Genomic DNA, 26,016 nt, shown 5'->3' with positions numbered 1-26,016 from the left:
CCTCGTTGGTGCTGCTCCTCCGCGAAGGCAGGGGAGTGGCAGCAAATCTGGGAAGGACCGGGGAAAGAAAACAGAGTCCAGTGTCGTAGAGTCCGGTGTCGTTCCTCCGCGAGCGGGGGAACGACACTCTGTCAGTATTTAGACTAGGCCATAAGCAAAATAGAAGTTCTCTCCTCCCTTCAGAAAAAATTGCCTCCTTCTTTGATGACCACTTTTTTCCACTGGGGTCTCACCGACCAAGGTCCTTCAGGTAGGACATTTTTTGCCACAGTGTCTTGGTTTCCCATGCCTGAAATGCTCTAATGGGCTTCTCTGGCTGTTTTCAATTGTACATTCAGACTGCGGTTGTACTTGTGCCCAGCATGTTGGGAGATTTTGCTTCACTGGCTCCCAAATTGTCCAGATATCTACTAGAGAGGTAATGGGATATTTCCCCTCTACCCTCTGAAGATTCTGGAATGAGCTGACATGACACTTTAAATAGAAGAATGAAACACAAATTTATCAATGTGCAAAGAGGCAGAATCACAGCACCCAGGAAAACCACACGACTGTGATTACCCAGCAACCCAGTGCAGCTCAGAAGCTCACGTGCCCTTTCTCCACAGCAGAGAGGGAGAATGGACAGTGCAGACATTTCTGAGGGGTTGTAAGTGTCTATTAGGGGAATGAGTAAAAAGAACAGATACTATAGACACAGTTAGCTTTCCACATGATTCCCTGGAATTTGAATGGGTCTGAGGGACAGACTTGTCTTGCAGTGGGCATCTATTCAGTTGCAGTTACTTTCCTTACTCTTCTTTTCCAACAGAGAAGATGAGATTTCAGGGTGGAGATGGAAGGCAACTGTGTTCCCTTGTCCAGTCTGGTATTAATAGACAAAGGAATTCCAGAGAGAAGGGGGAGAGGGCACTAGAAGGTTAGAAGGATCTTGATTCTGAGCTTGCTTTTAAGGCCTCTTGACTTCCTTTAGATCAAACTGCTCAGCTTGCCAGATAATGCAGTAGTTTTGGGATACCACTCTCTGAGCCCCAAAACTACTTTCTCAGACTAAGATGGTTCCTGAATTACATGGATAGTTGCTACAGAGTTGATGCTTGCTGCCTAAAAGAAGACTTCATCATTTGTTTTATTCAGGACACTAATCAAGGTGGGTTACTAACACGTTTGTGTTTGAAAATTCTTCTGAACACTTGGGAATCTCCATTTCACAGGAGTGACTCCTAAGAGATCTGATCTAAACAATAGTTAGCCTTAATCCTCCGCCTAGCGGCACCGGCACACCGGGTTCTAGTCCCGGTCGGGGCGCCGGATTCTGTCCCGGTTGCCCCTCTTCCAGGCCAGCTCTCTGCTGTGGCCAGGGAGTGCAGTGGAGGATGGCCCAAGTGCTTGGGCCCTGCACCCCATGGGAGACCAGGAAAAGCACCTGGCTCCTGGCTCCTGCCATCGGATCAGCGCGGTGCGCCGGCCGCAGCGCGCCGGCCGCGGCGGCCATTGGAGGGTGAACCAACGGCAAAGGAAGACCTTTCTCTCTGTCTCTCTCTCTCACTGTCCACTCTGCCTGTCAAAAAAATAAAAAATAAAAAAAAAATAGTTAGCCTTGTAAGTATAAAGTAAACTGAAAATGGATCTTTGTAAAATTTAAGAGAATAGGAGAAGGAGGAAGAAGAAGGTTGGGACTGTGGATGGGAAGGAGGATAGGGTGGAAACTATCACTATGTCCCTAAATCTGTGTATATGAAATACATGAAATTTGTATACCTTAAATAAAATATAAAAAAAGAGAAACACTAGAAGCTCCAATTGCTGAAAACAAGTTTAAAAAATTGCTTAGCTTGCCAAATTAATGCCGTTTTTCAGGAAAACACTCTCTGAGCCTCAAAACCGGTCTCTCAGAATAAGATGGTCCCTGTTTCACACAGACTGGAGCATCAAGCTAGGGGCTTGATGCTCGTTGCCTAAAAGAAGATTTTCTCATTTGTTTTGGTCAGAGGACACTAATCAGGGTGGGTTACCATGAATATACTTGTGCTAGAAAATCTTTTGCACACTTGGAAATCTCTATTTCACAAGAATGACATGCCGGCGCCGCGGCTCACTAGGCTAATCCTCCGCCTAGCGGCGCCGGCACACCGGGTTCTAGTCCCGGTCGGGGCGCCGGATTCTGTCCCGGTTGCCCCTCTTCCAGGCCAGCTCTCCGCTGTGGCCAGGGAGTGCAGTGGAGGATGGCCCAGGTCCTTGGGCCCTGCACCCCATGGGAGACCAGGAAAAGCACCTGGCTCCTGGCTCCTGCCATCGGATCAGCGCAGTGCGCTGGCCGCGGCGGCCATTGGAGGGTGAACCAACGGCAAAAGGAAGACCTTTCTCTCTGTCTCTCTCTCTCACTGTCCACTCTGCCTGTCAAAAAAAAAAAAAAAAAAAGAATGACCCCTGAAAGATCTGAGCTAAGCAACAATCAGCCTTCCTTCAGTTTCTCTCTTGCTGTTCCCTAAAATGAAATAACTACTTGTATATTCCCTGAATTCTACAGAATTCTTAGGTTAAGCTTCTTAGGTTCTGATTCCAAAAGCCAATGACACCTATGCTAGCTAGCAGAAAATCTTTGAGCTGTCCTAAATTTAATTACAAGGGCCAGAAAATGGAAGATTGGAGAGATAAGGAAGCTAATCAGCTAACAGTTTTGGCTAAACCACCCAAGAACAACAAATACAATTCCAGATGCCAAACTCCAAGTCTCTGACCTGCTGGGCATCAAAATGCCCTCTTCACACCCACACCAATCCAGAAGCAACAAGTACTCCACATAAGGATTGCCCTCCTCTTTGTTTTATTCCTTCCTTGGCTGCTCTGCTTCCAATCCGCCTTCTTACTAATGTGCCTGGGAAGGCAGCAGAGGATGGCCCAAGTACTTAGGGATCAGGTGGGAGGTCAGGATGACTGTTGCAGGCATCTCTCCAAGCTTCCTTCCTATTTGCATTATTCTGCCCTTTTTATCTATAGCAACACAAACAATTTATGTCTCATGTTTCCCTCATGAAATTGTCATTATAAATATGTGTGGGGAGCAAACCGGACTAGACTGAGTTACTGGAATTAAGACTTATTCTATGCATCTGCTCTCCCACAATGTGGCGTTGGGAGAGAAGTAAACAGCTTCCGCACAGCTGCCTCCAGTTCAACTGATAAACTGTAGGACTTGCTCCTGATTGGAGAGCAGCGTACTCGGCGTGTGGGCAGCCGAGTTAGGATTGGCGGAGGAGGACTATAAAGGAGGAGAGAGACGGCATGCACCGGGAACATCTATGGGGAACATCTAAGGGAACCCGTGCAACCCCCGAGAAAGCCGGCCGGCGGAGTGCCGCTCCCCTGCGGAAGTGGGGAATGTGGCCAGGGGGAACTGCCCTTCCACGGAGGTGGAAGGGATAGTAACCAACCCGGGAAGAACCAGCAGCAAACCCGGGGAGGGCCGAGCAGACAGAAGAACAGCGCAGGGTCCTGTGTCGTTCCTCCACGAAGAGGGGGAGCGACATAATGGTGCCGTGACTCGGATTAGGAAACCTAGCTCGGATAGGAAACTTAGGACGGATATGAAACCTAGGAGGGAAGAAACGGGAAGAAATGGGAAATTACCGGAGAGAGACTAGCAAACAGCCTAGGGAAAAGCCGGACGATAAAGGTGCCGGAAGAAGCTATTGAAAGCCTAGGCATAGATTCGGATACGGACTACGGGGGGAAGCTGGGAGAAATCTCTAAGGTCGAAAGCGAAAGTGAAAGCTAGAACAAACAGACTCGGACGCGGACTGTGGGGAGAGGCCATTAGAAATGAGGGAGGAATATTGTTGGAAGAAAACTTAGGGAAACATACCGGGTAGAGAAAAATGTTAGGGAAATTGAAGCCGTGGGGGGCAGGCCAAGGCGGACACGAAAGCCACTTTGGGATTCTCAAGTTAGCCCGGGAATAGGGGGCGAAAAGTTGAAACCAGAAGCTGAAACGTGAGCCTGGTTGGGATCCGTCTGATTAGCCCGGGGAGCAAAGGACGGGAAGCCAAACCGTGGGGCGGAGACGTATGCTGGGTTGAATTCGCCAGGCTAGCCCGGGGAACTTAGATTGAATGCTAGTGGCGGACACGTAAGCTATGCTGTGTTACTCGCGGAAGCCGCCGCGTGCAGAGAGAGCACGGGGCGTGAATAGATAGGGAACGGGGCTGGCGTGAGGCCGTGGTGCAGACGCGAAGGGCGTGGAGACCGCGGAGCGCGCGAAGCCAAGCCGCGCAAAGCCGGGAAGCCGCGCAGATGAGAGAGGCTGAAGCGGCTCAGAGCCGGGGAGGCGCCGAGAAGCAGCCTCGGGGCGGGGCGAGGCGCCGGGAAGCTGCAGGGATAAGAGAAACAGAAGTTTAGAAGTAAAGTGAGAGAAATAGGAATGCTGGAAGATAGAAGTAAAATGGGAGAAATAGGAATGCCCGGAGATAGAGAAATAGAGAAATAGAAAGGCCTCCCCTCAACATGGCAATGAGAAAGCTTGGATTCGGTCTGCCTGATTAAGTGAGGCGATGAGCACGATGAGCACCTGCGGCGGCTAGCAGCTTATGCGCCGCAGGTCACCGAAGACAGGCACGAATTAACATCAGTAAGGCTTCCCCACAATGCAACAATTAGGAGGCTTGGATTCGGTCTGCCTGATTTAAGGCGGTAAGCACCAGCAAACAGCTCGACCAAAGCATGAGCTGCAGGTCACCGAAGATAGGCACAAACCAACACTAATAAGTCTCCCCCACAATACGGCAATGAGAAGGCTTGGATTCGGTTTGCCTGATAGGTTTTGTAAGCCCCTGCGGGCAGAGCAGAGCATGCGCTGCAGGGCACCGAACACAGGCACGCATCAGCGCCTAAAAACCTCCTCATAATGGCGAAGAGAGGACCCGGATTCGGTTTTCCTGATTGATAGGACTTGTAAGAGCCTGTGGCAACTCTAGCAAGTAGAGCAGAGTGTGTGCCGCGGGACACCGAAGACAGGCGCGTATCAACGCCAAAAATAAAAAGAAAGGGGGATCTGTGGGGAGCAAACCGGACTAGACTGAGTTACTGGAATTAAGACTTATTCTATGCATCTGCTCTCCCACAATGTGGCGTTGGGAGAGAAGTAAACAGCTTCCGCACAGCTGCCTCCAGTTCAACCAATAAACTGTAGGACTTGCTACTGATTGGAGAGCAGCGTACTCGGCGTGTGGGCAGCCGAGTTGGGATTGGCGGAGGAGGACTATAAAGGAGGAGAGAGACGGCATGCACCGGGAACATCTATGGGGAACATCTAAGGGAACCCGTGCAGCCCCCGAGAAAGCCGGCCGGCGGAGTGCCGCTCCCCTGCGGAAGTGGGGAATGTGGCCAGGGGGAACTGCCCTTCCACGGAGGTGGAAGGGATAGTAGCCAACCTGGGAAGAACCAGCAGCAAACCCGGGGAGGGCCGAGCAGACAGAAGAACAGCGCAGGGTCCTGTGTCGTTCCTCCACGAAGAGGGGGAGCGACAAATATGCTCTTTGGTCTGGGTCCAGTGAACAGATTTCCAACTGCTCTCTAAGCTTGCAGCTACGTTGTGGAAACCTGTCCTGGGACCCAGCCCTTTTTCTGACTAGCATCTCTAACACTTCAATAAAGCCTTTTATTTCAAATGTCCCTGAGTTGCTAGACTTTTGGCTAAACATCTATAATGTAGTATTTTTTTAAATGTTCTATTTCTAGAGATGCAGCATGATACAACAGCAATCTTATCAAATTTGAGTAATATAACAGCCCCTTTAAAAGGAAACATTTGCTTTTTTTTTTTTTTTTTGGCAGGCAGAGTTAGACAATGAGAGAGAGAAACAGAAAGAAAGGTCTTCCTTTTTCTGTTGGTTCACCCCCAAAATGGCCACTACAGCCGGCGCACTCCACCTATCCAAAGCCAGGAGCCAGGTGCTTCCTCCTGGTCTCCCATGCCGGTGCAGGGCCCAAGCACTTGGGCTGTCCTCCACTGCCTTCCTGGGCCACAGCAGAGAGCTGGACTGGAAGAGGAGCAACAGGGACAGAATCCAGTGTGCCGGCACCGCAGGCAGAGGATTAGCCAAGCGGCGTCAGCCCATTTGCTTTATCTTAATGTTGACTTTTGTATTTTTAAAAAAAGATTTATTTATTTATTTACTTACTTACTTGAAAGGCACAGCAAGAGAGAAGTAGAGACACAGAAAGAAAGACAGAGATCTTCACTTGCTGGTTCATTCCCCAAATGCCTGCAACAGTCATTCTGATCTCCCACATGGGTGCCAGGGGCCTAAGTACTTGGGCCATCCTCTGCAGCCTTCCCAGGCACATTAGCAGGAAGGTGGATTGGAAGCAGAGCAGCCAGCGCTTATGTGAGATTTTGTCATAGGAACTGTCCCTAGAGGAAACGTGTCTCTTTGTGTTAGACATTGTAGACATTTTTTCCAAGGAAACTTTCTGAACCCATTCTAGCCTAAATTTTTAATAGATAAATATTTTAAAAGGTATGCAGAAAACATCAATTCAGAAGAAGGAAAGGATAAAAAACAAGGAAAAATGATGATTTTTTAAAAATGCAAATTAAGGTGAATGGAGAAATAATAACAACTACAAACTAAAAGATTATTATAGCAATGTTAACACCAGCAAAACGTGATCTAAGCAAAGAGCTAGAACAATGCTGGAGAAATCTTATCACAAGGTTAAAAAAAATCACCAAAAATCTATTGTCAGGGCTGAGGTGAGTGAGTTGTGTGTATGCCTGGTCAGATTTTTTTTTAATTTAAAATTGCAGTAAATCAAGGTGGGCATTTAGCCTAGTGGTTAAGACACATGGGTCTTATATCTGAGTGCCTGGGTTTGACTCCCAGCTCCAGCTCAGAATCCAGCTTTCTGCTAATACAGATCTTGGGAAGCAGTGGTGATGGCTGAACTCATTAGGGCCCTGCCACTCCCAGGGGAGAGGTGGATTGAGTACACAGCTCCGAGCTTCAGCCCTGGCCTAGTCACAACCACTGTGAGCATTTGGAAAATGAACTAGAAGACGGCAGATCTCTATCTCTTTGTGTGTGTTTCTCTGCTACTCAAATAAATATTTTTCCAAAAATAAAAACACATAATATTTCATTAGTCATAGTCTTTTTTGCATTAATTTTTATTTTAAAAATATCGTATTCAAATACTTACCTTAATTATGGCCTTTTTCTGTTGCCGCCCCTAAATTCTGTACGCAAGGCTGGGTGCCTCATTCAAATCCAAACTGAGGACAGAAGACACTTGTGCATCTGAAAACACACTCTTTGACTCGCCACGGTTTGACGTTTGACTTACCTTCTTTTCGTCTTAACAATAGTGCAAAAGCAATATGCATTTGAAAAAACTTCAAGTTTTAGATGTTGGGCTTTTCCCAAGCTAGTGATATGTCATAGGACATTCCCTTGCAATGCTGGGCACTGGCATGGAGTTGCAGGTCCCACACAGTCACTGCACCATGAGGTGAAGCAACAAGGGCCACCTGGATATTTGTAATATCAACTGCGGTCTATACTATATGTTGATTGAATTTCAAGTCCCACCCAAGGTTGCCTTGGATGGGCAGACCAAATTATTTTGTGGTGTGGACGTTCCCCACCCTTCTTCTGGGTGCTGTGCTGCTAAGCTTGGATGTTAGGGAGGTTACGTCTATTAAATGCATTTTCAACTTATGTTCAACTTATAATGGGTTATTGGGACATAACTCCATCATAATTCAAGAAGCAGCTGTATAACCCCAAAGGATGTATTAGAAAAATGGACAGAATCAGGAGACAAAATCTGACATAATGCCAACAGCACTTCGAGGTTTTAACATACCTGCATCAACAATTGATTGATATAAAAAAAACCTGAGTTAGGAAGCAAACGATTCTTCCCGCAGCTCTAGGCAGGGCAGCCGTGCTAGGCTAGGCCTGGTGCTGGGCGCCCCCTGGTGGGTGACGGGAGTGTGGCTTCTCCAGGTGGCTCCGAAGGGGCCACTGTGCGCCTTAATGGAAGTGCGAGCGGCCCAGGTCTAACGGGCTGGTGCAGGAACTCCACCCCCAGGTAAAGCCTTGGGCCCAGTAAAGCCTCCCCAAATCGGAAGGCAAAGCCGGTTGCAGAAGAGAGACGGCTGACGCCCAGGTATAAGGGCCACCCTTTTCTAGTTGTTTCCGCTCTGCACGCCTGCTTCTTCAGTTCCTGAGGCTCGAACTTGCCCCACTGCTCCCGCACCTGGGTCCCCGCTATGGCCTCTTCCGCTCCGCGGCCGCCAAGAGCGCAGATGCGGCGCGGCTGCCGTAAAGCGCCACAACGTCGTGCTGCTGGCTGTTTAGGGTGCGTTTTGTCCGTGTGTGTGTTTCTTTTGAGTTCCTCTTTCCAGGTTTTAAATTTGTAACACGCTGTAGTTCGTGTGTATTTTAAAGAAATGCACGTAAGGCTGAGTTTACTGAGTCCCACCCAACGTAGTAAGTACCACGTCTAGTGTTTTTAATCTATGAATTAACTGCATTTTTAGTCTCTAAGCATATCCTGTTTTTAAGTTTATAAATATTCATTTACTTTTTTGTATTATAAGCAAGATTTTTTAAAAGCTTTATTTTTATTTGAAAGTCAGAGTTAGAGGAGAGGCAGAGAGAGAGAGGTCTTCCATCAGCTGGTTCACTCCCCAGATGGGTGCCATGGCCGGAGCTGTGTCAATCTGAAGCCAGGAGCTTCTTCCAAGTCGCCCGCGCTGGTGCAGGGGCCCGAGGATTTGGGCCATGTTCTGCTTTCCCAGGCCATAGCAGAGAGCTGGATCAGAAGTGGAGCAGCCGGGTCTTGAACTACGCCTGGCCCATAAGCAAGATTTATTTAAGTCAGAAACCTCCATGGAGTCGGCGCTGTGGAGCAGGTAAAGCCTCTGCCTGCAGTGCTGGTATCCCATATGGGCACCTGTTCTAGAGACCCGGCTGCTAGACTTCGGATCCAGCTCTCTGCTATGGCCCGGGATAGCAGTGGAAGATGGTCCAAGTCTTTGGGCCCCTGCACCCTCGCAAGAGACCAGGAAGAAGCTCCTGGCTCCTGGCTTCGGATAGGTGCAGTTCCGGCCATTGCAGCTAATTGGAGAGTGAACCAGCAGATGGAAGACTCTCTCTCTGCCTCTCCTTCTCTCTGTAACTCTTTCAAATAAATAAATATTAAAAAGAAAGAAAGAAAAGAAACCTCTAGCCATAGTAGCCTGGAGGGGGGCTCTAAGAGGCAAAACCTGGAGGGGCTGGTGGTAGTGGGGTTTTTAAGCAGAATTTTGGAGAAGAAAAAACTTACCAGCTTGACATTCGGTTACAAGGCAAGGACAAAACCCATCAAAAGACTTGATTTGTAATCTTTTTACCCTGCCTGGCTTGTGTAAGATAAAACAAAAGCAGTAGGGTGGGATACCTAGTTTGTTTTTACAGTAAACTGTGAGCTATTCTCATGGTAAAATAGGAAATTCTTAAGAAATGAGGCAGGCCCTTTTGACCTTGAAAAAGCTAACTTTGGGGAAAACAAGCATTTTGCACCCTAAATGTCCACTGGGACTACCTGCCTGCCTATTAGCTCCTCGGACTCCTCACACCCTGTCCCCAGAAGAATGGACCCTAACTTTTCGTTAGGGACCATTTACTTTTTAGATTCTAACTTTCAAACTGTTACTTTGCACAATAACCTTCTCCTCCTACTTTTTTCTTAAAAAAAGATTTATTTATTTATTTGAAAGTCAGAGTTACACAGAGAGAAGGAGAGGCAAAGAGAGGTCCTCCATCTGCTGATTCACTCCCCAAAAGGCCACAACAGCTGGAGCTGCGGTGATCAGAAGCCAAGAGCCAGGAGCCTCCTCTAGGTCTCTGACGTGGGTGCAGGGGCCCAAAGACTTGGGCCATCCTCAGCTGCTTTCCCAGGCCATTCAGAGAACTGGCTCGGCAGTGGAGCAGCCTGGACTTGAACTGGCGTCCGTATGCGATGCCGGCACTGCAGTTTTACCTGCTACACCACAGCGCCGGCCCCATCCTCCTACTTTGTAAAAATCAGAAAGGAGTCATAACTTCAGATAGAAGAGAGGATAACTTTTCCTCTCAAGAGATAAAAGAGTTACATCTCATGACAATCCCTGAACATCTTGAGAGAGATTCTGAGCTAACTCTAGAGATATTTTAAAAATTTATCTAGAGGTTGATTGTCCCTTGAATGTGGCTATATAGCAATTACCATAAAAACGGGAGACTGTATTTAATCTCTAGACAAGTTTATCTCCATTTCAAATGAAATCGGACATGACCTGCCTACTTCACAAATATACGCACTAAAATTCACTGTGTCTCTAATGAAACTTTCAAGAAAGGGGGAAGGAGAAAAATGGCCTCATTATTTTTGGTAAAGGGAGAAAACATTTCATTTACTCTTACAGTTCTGAGACAGTAAATATCCTTATGCATCTGACTCACAATATATATATATAAAATGAATTCCAAGTGTCAAAAACAAAGCTTTTAGGCCGGCGCCGCAGCTAATCCTCCACCTAGCGGCGCTGGCACACGGGGTTCTAGTCCCGGGTGGGGCGCCGGATTCTGTCCCGGTTGCCCCTCTTCCAGGCCAGCCCTCTGCTGTGGCCAGGGAGTGCAGTGGAGGATGGCCCAGGTGCTTGGGCCCTGCACCCCATGGGAGACCAGGAAAAGCACCTGGCTCCTGGCTCCTGCCATCGGATCAGCGCGGTGCGCCGGCCGCAGCGCGCCGGCCGCGGCGGCCATTGGAGGGTGAACCAACGGCAAAAGGAAGACCTTTCTCTCTGCCTCTCTCTCTCACTGTCCACTCTGCCTGTCAAAAAAAAAAAATAAATAAAAATAAAAATAAAAATAAATAAATAAATAAAGTACAAGGCTATGTGGTTCCAACATACGTTTAATGTCATTCTCCAATACCTTACATTTGTGAATCCTGTATTCCAACCAAATTTATACAAGTTCTGCTTTTTCCATTTTTGTATCTTCACCCTCAGTGTCTCCTCTACCCTTACTGTCCAATTCAAATTCTGTCCATTTTTTCAAACCCCCAACTCAAATGCCATCTCTTTGATAAAGATGTACCCGAGTCTGAGTGTTACAGTTTATTTCTTCTGCCTCTCAGTGATCCTCATTCTATTTATCAGAAAATTTTTGCCATACTCTGCCTGTGTTAGAAATATTTTCCCTTACTTTATTCATACTTCGTTGCAGAAGCAAATCTTCCTGAACAAAGGAGCAAAAGTTCACACAGTCTCAAAAAAGAGTAAACTGATTCAAATATGATTCAAATGCAGATTTCAGCTCACTGAATACATATGTGAGATGCTTCCCTTGGAACTCCTATGGTCTGGGCTTCACCAGCAAGAAATAGAAATCATGATTTTCTGAGCCCTCACATTTCTCCTTGGCAGTAATGACAAGGGTTTTCCAAAATTCCCAATCCAAATATTCTTGATAATTCTCAACTTGTGGGTCCTAGAGAATAGTCATTTCCCCCTAAGAGCCTTGGGGAAGGTGGCCTGGCATGGCAGGGAGGATGGTCTCTCACATAACCAGAGCCCCTTCCTACACGTTTATGGTCCCTGTGCTGGGCAGTGCCTGTGGGTCCACTCGGTGCTGACTGTGGTTGTGCCTTCGTCCTGAGGCCTGCCCTTGGTGCCTGCTTCTCAGGCCAGCAGAGAAATGCATCTGCTGATGTCCCAAACCACTTTGTAGAACAGGAAGTCCCCAGGTGGACCAGCTGGGCTGTGTCTTTCCCAAAGCAATTCTAGGAAGGATCAAGGGAGGAGTGGGGATACACATTAGGTGAGGTCCTGCAGAGACCTCAGTTGCTTGCTCTTCTAGCCCTCTGGGCTCCGCTGCAGTGTCAACCTCACAATGCAAGAATTTTCTCTTATATCCGGTAAGTTTCATGTGTCTCCCTTTGAGGTATTTCTAGTCCAGAAGACATGTGTGCATTTGTGTGAACTCCAATTTCAGAACAGAAGCAAGTTATTGTACATAATATCCCTGGCCTCATGCAATGTTGGCAATAGGGTGGGCTTTCTGGGAATATTTTAGCCTCCCTAATCTCTAATCAGCTTGCCTTCCTAAACAAACAAAAACGACATCCGAATAAACTATGTAAGTTGATATAGTCTTCTTTTCCATCTACTTGGAACTTGGAAATCTCTCCTAAATGGAAGTTCTTGAGCCATAATTGAAATTGAAGAAAAAAATAGAAATAGAAGTTTGCATGAGGAAACCTCTAGGGGGCAATGTTACCTAACCATTGCTCTAATTCAAGCTGCCCTGTTTACATCCCTCATTGCCTACCTCCCCTAGTAATCACCAGTATCATTTGCTGGCACCCCATGGGAGACCAGGATAAGCACCTGGCTCCTGCCTTCGGATCAGCGCGGTGCGCCTGGTCTCCCATGGGTTGCGGGGCCCAAGCACTTGGGCCATCCTCCACTGCCTTCCCTGGCCACAGCAGAGAGCTGGCCTGGAAGAGGGGCAACTGGGAAAGAATAAGGCGCCCTGCCCGGGACTAGAACCTGGTGTGCTGGCGCCGCTAGGTGGAAGATTAGCCTATTGAGCCGCGGTGCCGGCTGCTTCTTGACTTTCATAGTTAATGTGACTTCTGTCAAATTGATCTCCAGCTAAGTTCATCCTACCTCTGTGAAGCACAATCCAGTTTAATAAGTCTATGGTGTCCCATTGCTTTCCTTGTTTAAAACTATTACTTGGGTTGTTATCTGCACTTAGATAACTCAAATTCCTTAGGTTTGCTTATGATTCTTAATTCCTGTCATGCTTCAGAAGATACATTCATACATATTTAGAGTTGTTTGGGTCATAACTAAAGGCAGTGGCCTATGTAGTAGCTCTCTGAAGATAGTACCTCTTCATCTTTATACCCCCAAGATTGAATATGGTGGTACACATATAGTGAGATGGCAATTGAATGGATACATACATGGGAAACAGAATATTGTGTCTTGTTTGGGATATTAAAGGAGTTTGACTTAGATAATAGGCAGCACAGTATTGCTAAATAAATAATTAGTTTTATAAAATCGATTCACTAATCATTGAAAAGATCACCAGGGTTCTCACTGCTTAAAATTCACCATTTTATTTTGGAAATTTTTCAGGTATTTATTTTTGTATATTTGAGAGGCAAAGAAAAAGAGAGCTAGCTCTTATCTGCTGCTTCACTCCCTAAATACCTGCAATGGTTGGGGTTGTAGCAGGCCAAAACTAGGAGTCAGGACCTCAGGCAAAGTCTTCCAAGTGGGTGACAGGGACTTCAATACTTGATCCATTATTTGCTGTTTCACAGGGAGTGTGTTAACAGGAAGCTGGAAGCAGGAACGGAGCTGGGAACCCAGGTGCTTGGACATGGGATGTGGGAGCCCAGTGGCATCTTAACTGCTAGGTCAAATGCCTGATCCTAAATCCACCATTTGAAAGTAGAAAATTCAGAGATCTTCAATAAATTCACAGAATTATGCAACTGTCACAACTGTTTAACCACAACACATTTTGATCACACCAAAGACATCCCATACTTGAGAACAGTCACTCCCTATTCTCTCTAAAGTTCTCCCTCAAACCCTGCAACCGCTGGCAATCACTTCTCTCTCTCTTTCTCTCTCTCTTTTAAAGATTTATTTTATTTATTTGAAAGACAGAGTTACAAAAGAGGTAGAGACAGAGAGAGAGGTCTTCCACCTGCTGGTTCACTCCCCAGATGGCCACAATGGCAGGAGCTGCGCTGATCCGAAATCAGGAGCCAGGAGCATCCTCTGGGTCTGTCACGTAGGTGCAGGGTCCCAAGGAACTGGGCCATCTTCTACTGCTATCCCAGGCCCTAGCAGAGAGCTGGATTGGAAGCGGAGCAGCCGGGATTCGAACCGGCACCCATATGGGATGACAACACTTCATGTCAGGGCTTTAACCTGCTGCACCACGGCACTGGCCCCTCTTTCCCTCTTTTCTAAGATTTAGTTTATTTATTTGAAAGGCAGCGTTACAGAAACTGAGAGAAAGGAAGGGAGGGAGGGAGAGAGAGAGAGAGAGAGATTGATTTTCCATCCACTGATTCACTACTCAAATGCCCACAAAGGCCAGGGTTAGGACAGACCAAAGCCATGAGGCAAGAACTCCATCAGTGTGTCCCATGTGGGTGGCAGGAAACCAAGACCTTGGGACATAATCCCCTGCCTCCCAGGTACACTAGCAGGAAGCTAATTGGAAGCACAGAGGAGCTGGGGCTCAAACCAGGCACTATGATATGGGCATCTCAGGGAACAACTTAACCTTCTGTATCACAATGCCTGCCCCAAGGCACCACACCCAACATCACTACACTAAGCACTAAGTCCCTAACACATGAGCCCTTGGGGCACACACCTGAACCATACTCAGACCATAGCAATTGTACTGCTGCCTGCTTCTCCCTGCAGATCTGTTGGTAGTGGATCTTTATATATCTAGCTACTCTGTGTTGGCTGCATGTATGATTATAGTTGTTACACCTTCCTGCTGAATTGGCCCTTTTATCAGTATGTGATGACCTTTTCTGTCTGTGGTGACTGGGTCTTAGTTTTGTAGACATTTAGTCTGTAAGGTTTGCTAAGGGAATGGTCGTGCACCTGTCCTTACGGCTGCGTGAGTGTGCTAGAAGGACAGAACTCCAGAAGACAATTATACTGGGCCTAAATATGTGGCTCCAGATGTGTCTCCTCTATTGTAGCCCCTGAGGATAGAGGCCTGTTGATTTATTTATTTTTTTTGTTTCCCTAGTGATAAGCATTGTGTCCAAAATATTTTAATTGCTCAGTAAATGGTTTTTGAGTAACTGAATTAAGGAATGTTAACAGAAAGTTTGGGTTCCTAGAGAATGAGTCGCATAGTCATTTTAAATTTCATAGAAAGCTCCTTTTCTTCAAGGTGATGAGGCTGTGAGTAGGCCTGGTCTTTCTTTGTGGGCCAGGTGTGGATACAGGGATCTCCCCCTCCCCACACACAGGACAGGAACCTCTGTTGCTTACAGCAGCTGCTATGGGGGGCTCTGTTTCTGTTAGCCCCTAATTCAGGGACTGCCCTCTGTTATTGGGAGGCTGCCCCCTGAACCCACGGCTGGTGTTCTTCTGAACTCTTTCTACTCACTATTCCTCTGGTGAAATAAGCAGCACAGGAGAATGTCCTGCACAGGGCCTGCAGGGATTCGCAGACCCGCATTTTAATGTGGGCACTGTGTTTCCTTCCACTGTGTGCTGCTCTCTCTCCTTGCTTCTGGATAACAAGAGCCCCACCCCACCCCACCCTGACCTCCTATCCTGGTTGTCCCCCCTTTAATCCATCTTGCTTATCACTGTGAGGTGGATTTTCCTAAAACCCTTCTTTCTCCAACATTTAGTGGTCCCTTTTGCATGAAAGCTGACATTCAAGGCCTCAGTGGTCTGACCTCAGGATTTGTAAAACTGTGTCTCCTATCACTCCCCTTCCTCGTTGCTCACTTTAGACAACGTGCTCCATCTTTCTTCAGATTCTAAATGCACCTCGGGCTTTCCTGTCTCTGAACCCTCGACCATGCACTTCCCTTAGTCTGCACAAGTCTTTCTTCACTTCCCTCCACCCTACACATCCTGCCAGGCTCAGCCAAGTCCTTCCCTGCTGGGAAATTTTTTCCTTAAGATTTATTTTATTTATTTGAAAGAGTTATAGAGAGAGGTAGAGCCAGAGAGAAAGGTCTTCCACCCACTGATTCACTCCCTAAATGAATGTAATGGCCAGAGTAGAGCTGATCGGAAGCCAGCAGCCAGGAGCTTCCTCCAGGTCCCCTGCCGGCCCTGTAGGCCAGGACTTTAACCCACTGCAGGACAGCATCGGCCCCTCCTGCTGGGAAATTTCGAAGTGGACTCCCAGGACCATGGAGTCACTGTTTTCAGACCTGCTCATGCCCTCACTGCTTTCATCTTTGTTAAGTCAGTCTGAAACCTCATGAACAGCATTGTGCACAGCTTTTTTTTTTTTAATCTCTTTCTCTGGTTTTGTGGCTTTGCCCAAATTAATTTTATCTCCTACAAATACAGTTTGAGTTTCAGTAGGTAGAGGCGTGTCCTGCCCCAGGTTTGCTTCATGAAGCCCTCAGTAAGAGCCTCTTGCTAAAGTGAGTTAACATTCCATTTTCTGGAATCCTAAAGATGAAAGCCATGCCAGTTTTTTGTAAACTGTAAGATTTGACATTTCCTTTCTTTTCTTCTTTTAGCCATACTGCCCTTTGCCTCCAGCTGTTGCACTAAGGTTTCACCACACGTTTCCAGAAAGCTTCTGAAAGTGGTGCGTGCATGTCATCTGCAGAGAGCTGATGGCGACTGTAACTTGGATGCTGTCATGTGAGTGCTCTTCAGCAGGGAAATCTAAACCTACACAGTGAACAACAGTTTGCAGAGGCTTTGCCTGAAGTACAAGCAGATAATTATCCCATCAAGGGAGGGAAGAGTCTGTCCTTTAGGCCCCAGGCTCCCTGGAATAAGCGCACAATCAATCTCTCTTCTGGGATGTCCTGAGCCCTCAACTAGCCGGCTAGCCCCTCCCACCACAACACTCCCCACAGAGCTATAGTTAGGGCTAAATCCCCTCAGCCACTAGAAAGCGTTCATGACTTTCCTTAGCAAAACAAGGAGTGTGAGTGAACAAACAAAACCCCAACCAGAGGGTGACTGTTATATTTCACAGCTTTTACGGTAACTTTTCCAGACAAGTGTAGGGGTTGCTGTCACTGTTATTCTCTGAATTCTTTACAAGTGACTCATAAGGTTCAAGCTGAAGTATAGTAGTATCTGTACCTGTCACAAAATTAGAGGCAATCCCATCACAAATGTCCTGCTCTGCTTTTGATTCTGGAGTGTTGGTTCGTGGTCAACCTCTTTGCTTCCCACCTCAGCTCTAGCAAAGCTATCAAAAGCTTTAGACATACAGGGGCTTAATATCTCTGCAGAGGCTTTAAACCCGAACTGCGTGGGTATTCATCATATCTGGAATCTGACAGCAATGCTGGGAGGAAGGCATCACGTATAGGAGAGAGTTGTGCTTGAGAGTACATACTTCACCAGCTGTCACATAACTAGTGAATGGCAGGAAAGGGATGTGAACCCAGTCTCTTGATTCAACCTCTACTCCATTTACTCATTCAAGAGACTAACTGCCAAATGCCCTCCTGAAAACCCACTGTGTTTGGTTATCTCCCTGACCACAGCGTTGAACCCACTTAGGACTCTAGATGATGCAATTAAGCCCTTTAGTACCCCTTTCTTTGGGCTATAAATAAGCTCCTGCTTACACCTGAGCTGCTATGTCTCAGGAATCTCCTGATTTTTTTTTAATGAATCCAACACATATTTACTGACCAACAACTATGCACAAAACCCGACTCTGCGGCCGGCGCCGCGGCTCACTAGGCTAATCCTCCGCCTAGCGGCGCCGGCACACCGGGTTCTAGTCCCGGTCAGGGCGTCGGATTCTGTCCCGGTTGCCCCTCTTCCAGGCCAGCCCTCTGCTGTGGCCAGGGAGTGCAGTGGAGGATGGCCCAGGTGCTTGGGCCCTGCACCCCATGGGAGACCAGGAAAAGCACCTGGCTCCTGGCTCCTGCCATCAGATCAGCGCGGTGCGCCGGCCGCAGCGTGCCGGCCGTGGTGGCCATTGGAGGGTGAACCAACGGCAAAGGAAGACCTTTCTCTCTGTCTCTCTCACTGTCCACTCTGCCTGTCAAAAAAAAAAAAAAAAAACAACCGACTCTGCGTGCTGTGATGCAGCAGAGACTAATGGACTCTGCCCTCCTGGGGTCTTCCAGAGACTTCTCATTCACCTGTGTTCTGCAGATGTCTCTGTGTCTGGCTTGATCTCTGGTATTTGAGCTACAGTTTTTTTTTCCTTTCAGTACTCAACTTTGAGAAACACTGCACCATGATTAGAGTTCAAACAAATTTAAAGGAAGAACTTGTTAGATGGCTATTGACAGATTTTTTTTTTCAGGCTACAGGGCTGTGAACTCCTTGATATTTTTGTATTTGAACATGTGAGCATTTGTCTGGGAAGATGGTCCATCCATTTTCTACGAATCCCAGAAACACCTGAGATCTAATAAATTTGCAAACCACAATTCGGGTCAGATGTTAGGGAAGAGACCATTCTTGGTGCAAACATTTAATTAAGCATGAGTGTGGGAGAAGGAAGAGATTGAGAACAGTCTCAGCATCTCCTCGGGTGGAACCACTTTGCTAGGTCCATCGGCTGTGGTGGAGAAAACTTAACAAGGTGCCTCCTAAAGGGTATTTCGAGTTCTCAACTTCTTAGAAAAGCTCCCTTAATATACATCTAGCTAGTATATGCCAGTCTTTTATTTCATCTTAATAAATACTGTTGGAAATAGCTGAGAGTAAAAAAATATAGACAGTTTTTTTAAGGACAAGGTTTTTTTTTTTTTTTTTTTTTTTTTTGACAGGCAGAGTTAGTGAGAGAGAGAGAGACAGAGAGAAAGGTCTTCTTTCCGTTGGTTCACCCCTCCAGTGGCCGCTATGGCCGGCGCGCTGTGGCCAGCACACTGCGCCGATCCGAAGCCAGGAGCCAGGTGCTTCCTCCTGGTCTCCCATGCGGGTGCAGGGCCCAAGCACTTGGGCTATCCTCCACTGCCTTCCCAGGCCACAGCAGGAGCTGGACTGGAAGAGGAACAACCGGGACAGAATCCAGCGCCCCAACCAGGACTAGAACCTGGGGTGCCAGTGCCGCAGGCAGAGGATTAGCCAAGTGAGCCGCGGCACTGGCAGGACAAGTTTTAGAATTGTCTTCTATGGGCTGGCGCCGCGGCTCACTAGGCTAATCCTCTGCCTTGCGGTGCCGGCACACCGGGTTCTAGTCCCGGTCGGGGCGCCAGATTCTGTCCCCGTTGCCCCTCTTCCAGGCCAGCCCCTCTTCCAGGCCAGCTCTCTGCTGTGGCCAGGGAGTGCAGTGGAGGATGGCCCAAGTGCTTGGGCCCTGCACCCCATGGGAGACCAGGAGAAGCACCTGGCTCCTGCCTTCGGATCAGCGCAGTGCGCTGGCCGCGGCGGCCGTTGCAGGGTGAACCAACGGCAAAAGGAAGACCTTTCTCTCTCTCTCACTGTCCACTCTGCCTGTCAAAAAAAAAAAAAAAAAAAAAAAAAAAGAATTGTCTTCTATGGTCTGATAAGCTAAAAAATACACAATCATTATGACCTAGTCTCAAATAAATCACATTTGACAATGGAGTATTTTTTAACCATCAATTACAGATCCTTCCTTGTGTTTCCCGGAATTCACCATAAACAAAAATTCTGTGCTTTCCAATTTACTACAGAGCATGTTTTTCCTTATCCAAAATATAGTCCTTTAACCTCAACCGTGTATAAGAACTTCATGGTTTAAGACAAGTGTTTCAGATGCAGAAAACACTGCTCAGGTTGGAAATGGAATTCCTAAATTACAAGTATTATATATCACAATTAATACAAATTAACTTACAGTAAGTACACTAAGTTTCTTTTCCTTTTCTGCCTGAAAATACGTTGTTTCAGGCCCAATGAAAGAGAGTTGTAATTTTTGATGTCCAAGATGTCAGTTTTCTTGTTCAAAGCAATCTATAATGACTTAAATAAGAACTTCTGCCTATTTCTGAACATAAGCACAGTGAGAAGTTGTTTATCTCTAGCAACAGTCTGAGATTTTTGAAATCACAGAGATATTAACTGCTAAGAATAAAATTTAGGGTTATTAAATAAAATCATTCGGGAAGCTTGAGTACTTTTTCGAAAGTTGTTGTGACGGGCTGTTGTGTTTAGAGTAATCAGTAGCAAAATGAAGTTTAGTACACAATCATAGCTGTAATCTGTATGACAGGGCACCCCTCTGAGACCCTTGGACTGTCCTCAGCTACTCTCTTGTGGGTAAGAGCATTGGGGGATCAACCTTACAGACTCTCTCTCTTTTTAATATTTATTTTTATTTATTTGAAAGTCAGTTACACAGAGAGAGAAGGAGAGGCAAAGAGAGAGAGAAGTCTTCCATCCACTGGTTCACTCCCCAGTTGGCCGCAATGGCCGGAGCTGCGCTGATCCAAAGCCAGGAGCCAGGAGCTTCTTCCGGGTCTTCCACGTGGGTGCAGTGGCTCAAGGACTTGGGCAATCTTCTAGGTTTCCCCAGGCCACAGCAAAAGCTGGATCAGAAGTGGAGCAGCCAGGACTGGAACCAGTGCCCATATGGGATGCCGGCACTGCAGGCAGTGGCTTTACCTGCTACGTCACAGCACTGGCCCCTTACAGTCTCTTAGAATTAAAACTTTCCACCTAGAAATAGACTGGGGCAGTGACCACTGAAATACTCTAAATGTGGTGGTGGGGAGGGAGTATGGAATGGGCCACCCTCTCCCTAACATTGCCTTGTCTCTTTTTATCCTGATGGGACACACTTGGGATATAAGCACCGGTGTAAGTAATCTTAAATTGCAGGATCTAAAACATCTCAACACCTCAGATTTAGGAGCTGTGTGCTGATAGCTAATTTTTCCCTTGAATTTTATTGAGAATTTGAGGCCCCTCCCAGTTAGCCTTTGAAAGGGGTACCAGATGGTGGTGGTTCCCTGTTTTTCTCTGGCCCTTAGTGCTCTGAATCCCTCATGTCCCCCAACCCGGTTCCCTCCTTCAGCTCTGCCAATGTCCCTCCCTAGGAATCACCACTTGTCATTTTCCTCAGTGGGTTGAGTCGTAGTTGTCTCCTGTGTAACCTCTGGGCTGATCTGCTGTTGGTGCAGTCTTTACCTACTCAGGTTCCTGCTGACAGCACAAGGAGAGAGGAAGAGTAGGTTTTAGACCTTTGCAAAAGGTAGGAGCATCAACTATAGTTTTGTTTTTTCCTTTTCATCACTTCTGCAGTCAAGTTTTCTCCTGTAGTAAGAAAACTACCGGCCACAGTGAGAATTCATTTTTCTTTGAAGACCTATCAATGTCATTCGTTTAGGAAATGTCTTGTTATTAAGATGTTCCCCTTGGGGCCGGCGCTGTGGCATAGCAGGTAAAGCCGCCACCCATAGTGCCAGCATCCCATATGGGTGCCAGTTCGAGTCCCAGCTGCTCCACTTCTGATCCAGCTCTCTGCTGTGCCCTGGGAAAGCAGTGGAAGATGGCCCAAATCCTTGGGCCCCTGCACTCACGTGGGAGACCTGGTGGAGGCTCCTGGCTTCTGACTTCACATTGGCACAGCTCTGGCCGTTGTGGCCATCTGGGGGGTGAACCAGCAGATTGAAGACCTGCCTCTCCTTTTCTCTCTGTGTAACTCTTTCAAGTAAATAAATAAACCTTAAAAAAAAAAAAAAAAGAAGTTCCCCTCCAGGCATTGTGACTCAGAGGGTTAAGCTGCTGCAGGCATCCCATGTGGGAGCCGTTTTGAATCCCAGCTACTCCACTTCCAATCCAGCTCCTCCCACATGTGCCTGGGAAACAGCAGGTGATGATGGCTTAAGAACCTGAGTTCCTGCCACCTATGTGGAAAATCTTGGTGGAGTTTCTGGCTTCAGCCTGGCCAGACCCAGCTGTTGTGGGCATTTGCAGAGTGAGCCAGCTGTTGGAGGATATCTCTCTTTCTCTCTCTCTCTCTCTCTCTCTCTCTGCCTTAAAAAAGAAAAGAAAAATCAGTCCCTAAGAATACAGTGTCAAAGGCCGGTGCCGCGGCTCACTAGGCTAATCCTCCGCCTTGCGGCGCCGGCATACCGGGTTCTAGTCCCGGTCGGGGCGCTGGATTCTGTCCCAGTTGCCCCTCTTCCAGGCCAGCTCTCTGCTGTGGCCAGGGAGTGCAGTGGAGGATGGCCCAAGTGCTTGGGCCCTGCACCCCATGGGAGACCAGGAGAAGCACCTGGCTCCTGCCTTCGGACCAGCATGTTGCGCCGGCGGCAGCGCGCCAGCCGTGGCGGCCATTGGAGGGTGAACCATGGCAAAGGAAGACCTTTCTCTCTGTCTCTCTCTCTCACCGTCCACTCTGCCTGCCAAAAAAAAAAAAAAAAAAAAAAAAAAGAATACAGTGTCAAAAAGTGGGAGCTGCCTGTAAGTCATTAAGATTTCATTGATTCAGATTTCTTCCCTTTTTGACAGCCTTCATGTCCGGCACAGAAGATACTGTATCGCTCCAGAGAATCATACTCTTAAGGAGTGGATGAAAGCACAAGCAGTCAAGGAAAATGACAGACGCAAAATCTGCCATAAGAAGAAATACATCAAGAGGAACCATGAAGGGGCACGTCGGGGAAAGCATGTGACAGGTGGCCATAAAACTTACCAGACAGTTGATGCCTAACACCACAAAGATGATTCCTCTGGTGAAGGTAGCGCTTATCTTCAGATGATCTTTTAAGAGGAGCACGTAATTGCTCTAACTTTTTTATTATCAGGTTTTCCAAACCTACAGAGAAGTTGAAAGAATGGTACAATGAACACTTGTCTGTATACCATTCACCTAGATTCATCATTGCGAATATCATGCCACAACTACTTTCTTTTTCTTATCTATGTGTGTATATACAAATTTAACATTATCTATGTTTATACACACATATATGTATAAAACCTTGCTAAACTGTTGGAAAATAAGTTGCAAATATTATGACACTTCACTCTAATTATTTTTAATGTTACAACTTGCATCCCTCAAGAGTAAAGACATTTCCCTATAGAATTACATTAGCAATTTAACACCTAAGAACTTAACAGTTTCATTTAATATATATAGACCATATTCAAGTTTTCGTAACTTTTTCCAGAGTATTTTATATAACTTTTATAAAATGTGGGAATCAATCAAGTTCATGCATTCAATTAATTATCATATTTCTTAAGTCTTCTAAAAACGATTCACTTGATAGAAAAAGGGAGCAAGATAGAGAGCGAGCTACTATCCTCAGTTTCATTCCTCAAATGCCCACAAAGACTGATACTGTGCTGAGGCTAAAGGCAGGAGCCAGGAACTCAATCCAGGTCTCTGGAGTAGGTGGTAACATCTCAAATATTTGAGCCCTCATCTGCTGCTTTCTAGGGTCCACATTAGCAGAAAGCAAGAATTAGGAGCCAGAGGCAGGCATTGAACTCATATAGGGTATAGGCATTCTAACTGCTGGCTTAACCATGAAACCAAATACCTGCTCTGAGGTTCTTTCAATCTAAGAAAGGTCCTCTGTTTCTGGTTATTGTTCTTTCCTCCCATGGATGGACTCTTTTAGAATAATCTAGGCCAGCATTTGTTCCACATCTGGGTTTGCCTGGTTGTTTCCTCATGAGCAGGTTCAAGTTTAACATATTTGGTAAGAATTTCCTATGTAAATTTGTGTACTAGTTATTGTGTCATGTAGGGTTCATGGACATTTGAGCTTATTTTCTAAAGAGAAAAATTTAAGTTGAACAATACTTGAAAGAGTCCAATTTGAGTAGCTCTTGTTGTTTGGATTGATAAATTCTGATGCTGAAAAAAAAAATGACGTATTTACCCCCACTTCTGGCTCCTGCAGTAAATTCCTGAACAGCAGCTCTAGCCAGGGGTCTCGAGTTGGTCCCATGTGGGGTGATTTTACATTTTTCCTAAATAAGGAGTCACAGAGGCTTCAGGATGTATACTAGGAGCCCAGTTTTCATAAACAGCTGTTGGAAAGCAGCAGGAGCATGTTACCAGGTGCCAGGTGTCCTGGGCTTCCTTGCTGGCCAGTTCCAGGCAGTGGCATGGCACTCACAGAGGTGCTGAGCCTGGTGTAGCTTAAAATATCCCCAGTCTTTTGTATAACATCCCTCAGTGACACCAGTGTAGCAGGTGATGTGTTTATTCCCACCAACAAAGCTTTGTACTGATATTCCCACTCTATGGAATGGAAGCCTGAGGCTCAAAGAGGTCAAATGGCTTTCCCAAGGTCACTCAGTAACTGACAGAGAGAAGCCTGGAACCCAGTTCTCATCTCAGCCCCTGTAATAGATACCGGGAAGGTGTAGACACGGGGATGGGATGGAAGGGAGGAGAGGACCTCAGATAAAGATTTGTGACAGGGACTTCACAAGGGGGCAGGCGATGCCTACTGACAGCTTATTTTTGTGGAAGCCTGGAATTGAAACATGCTGCCCCTGGCATTGTTGCTGCTGACAGTGACAATAACCATAGATTAAAACAGGCCCTGACCTGACTCTGTGGAGTTTCACATGCCTAGGCACTGGAGAAAACTGCACACAATTTATAATTGTTGATTAGCAAAATCTCCCTCACCAGATCTTCGTTTGAACTTATGGACAGATTTTGTCAAAAATATGGCATTCTTTCATTTCTGATGTGATAATATGATAATACAGATGATCCTGAAGGAAACAGAGTATTTCCCTTAAATCTTGTATTATGATCATCCGTTGTCATCATATTGCAGATTCTAAAGCTAAGAAAGCAACATTAAGTAAACAGCATTAATGATATATGGAAGTAACTTAGAATAAGTCAGGAGTTTTACAATTCTTCAGAGTAACCCACATTAAGGAAAGGTTAGGATAAAAACAAGAGCATTGGTTTCCAATCCTTTCAACCAACAACTTGAATTATTTTTGATTTTCTCTCCTTCCAGTCCAGATCCATAATTCTGTACAATTTGGAGGTAGCTATAAATGACACCAGTTTCATGTGAGATTTTAAAATGGATTTTACCATAATGCAAATAATGAAAACTATGATGACTATGTGCCCAGAAGACAAGATTTTTGAGAAATCCCATTTAACAGGCTGTCACATGTGCTTATTATACAATATTATATCATTGTTACTGTACTATGTACTGTTACTATATAAGAATAAAAACTGTTACTGTTCTCTAAGCTAATATACTATGAATAAATCACCCTGGTTAACTTCCTAAGTTTTCCTTTTTGAAGATTATGTTCTTAGTAAAGTAATACTAATATGTGATTTAAAAATCAGTGATAGAGAAGAATGTGTAACAAAGAGTAAAATCCTTCTACCCTCCCCTCCCCATTCCCTGGCTTGTTTCCTTGAGGCAACTTCTTTAAAATTGTTAAAAACCTCTAGTTCTTCTAATAGTTATTTCCATAATTTCAAATGAAATGTTTAAGAATTTTTAAAGATTTATTTATTCATTTTGAAAGCATTACAGAGAGAGACAGACAGATCTTCCATCTGCTGGTTTATTCTCCAGATGGCTGCATTGACCAGCACTGGGCCGTGTTGAAGCCAGGAGCTTCATTCAGGTCTCCCACGTGGGTGGTAGGGGCCCAGTCACATAGACGATCTTCCACTGCTTTTCCCAGGTCATTAGTAGGGAGCTGGATCAGAAGTGGAGCAGCCAGAACTTGAATGAGTGCCCATATGGGATACCACTGTCACAGGTGTTGGCTTTACTTGCTATGCCACAATGCCTGCCCCAAAGACTTAAAAAAAATTATCTTATTTATTTGAAAGAGAGAGAGAAAGACAGAGACAGAGAGAATCTTCCATATACTGGTTCACTCCTGAGTTGGATCAGGCTGAAGCCAGGAGCACAGAGCTCCAGCTGAATCTCTCACTAGGGTGCAGGGCCTCAAATACTTTGGCCATCTTCCACTGCTTTCCCAAGTGCATTAGCAGGGAGCTGGACTGGAAGCAGAGCAGCTGGGACTTGAACCAGTGCTCTGATATGGGATGCTGGTATTATACACAATGGCTTAACTTGCTGTACCACAATGCTGGCCACTAAAGAATCTTGTGTTTATTAACTTAATACCTATTGCCTCCTTAATACTTCCTCCTTCATTTCCCTTCTCTTTCTTCACCCTAATGTGTTTTGGTTTTCTAACAAGGATTTTTCTTTATCTTTATAACTTTGAATATTGTGCCCATCTTCCATTCATTTGTACACTAGCTCTAGAATTGTGGCCTCCTTTTTATGGAAGAGGTAGATAGTACT

General features: G+C 46.1%; 1 protein-coding gene and 1 long non-coding RNA gene across 4 annotated transcripts in view; one reads left to right on the top strand and one right to left on the bottom strand.

The window, feature by feature from the left end:
* LOC138845191 (uncharacterized) overlaps nucleotides 1-8,358 on the bottom strand; it is a 68,199-nt gene extending 59,841 nt beyond the window's left edge. Inside the window, exon 1 of the long non-coding RNA XR_011382029.2 lies at nucleotides 7,867-8,358. This is a non-coding gene — a long non-coding RNA (uncharacterized LOC138845191). The remainder of the gene's footprint in view (nucleotides 1-7,866) is intronic.
* Nucleotides 1-24,972, top strand: part of LOC103349663 (C-C motif chemokine 28) — a 61,429-nt gene extending 36,457 nt beyond the window's left edge. For 2 of the 3 annotated variants that reach the window (XM_089312760.1, XM_017344707.4), the window contains exons 2-3: nucleotides 16,306-16,432; nucleotides 22,193-24,972. In XM_089312760.1, coding sequence (XP_089168886.1) covers nucleotides 16,306-16,432; nucleotides 22,193-22,394 — 329 coding nt within the window. In that variant the 3' untranslated portion in view covers nucleotides 22,395-24,972. Of the gene's footprint in view, nucleotides 1-8,346; nucleotides 8,496-16,305; nucleotides 16,433-22,192 lie in introns of those variants that run through there. The other variant, XM_008262333.5, reaches the window with a different exon arrangement.
* Nucleotides 24,973-26,016: the final 1,044 nt, after the last annotated feature.

Source organism: Oryctolagus cuniculus, chromosome 14 (genome assembly GCF_051225735.1).
Source record: "Oryctolagus cuniculus isolate XC-2025 breed Fujian yellow rabbit chromosome 14, ASM5122573v1, whole genome shotgun sequence".
NCBI classification, from domain to species: domain Eukaryota; kingdom Metazoa; phylum Chordata; class Mammalia; order Lagomorpha; family Leporidae; genus Oryctolagus; species Oryctolagus cuniculus.
This window is presented reverse-complemented; position numbering and strand designations above follow the sequence as displayed.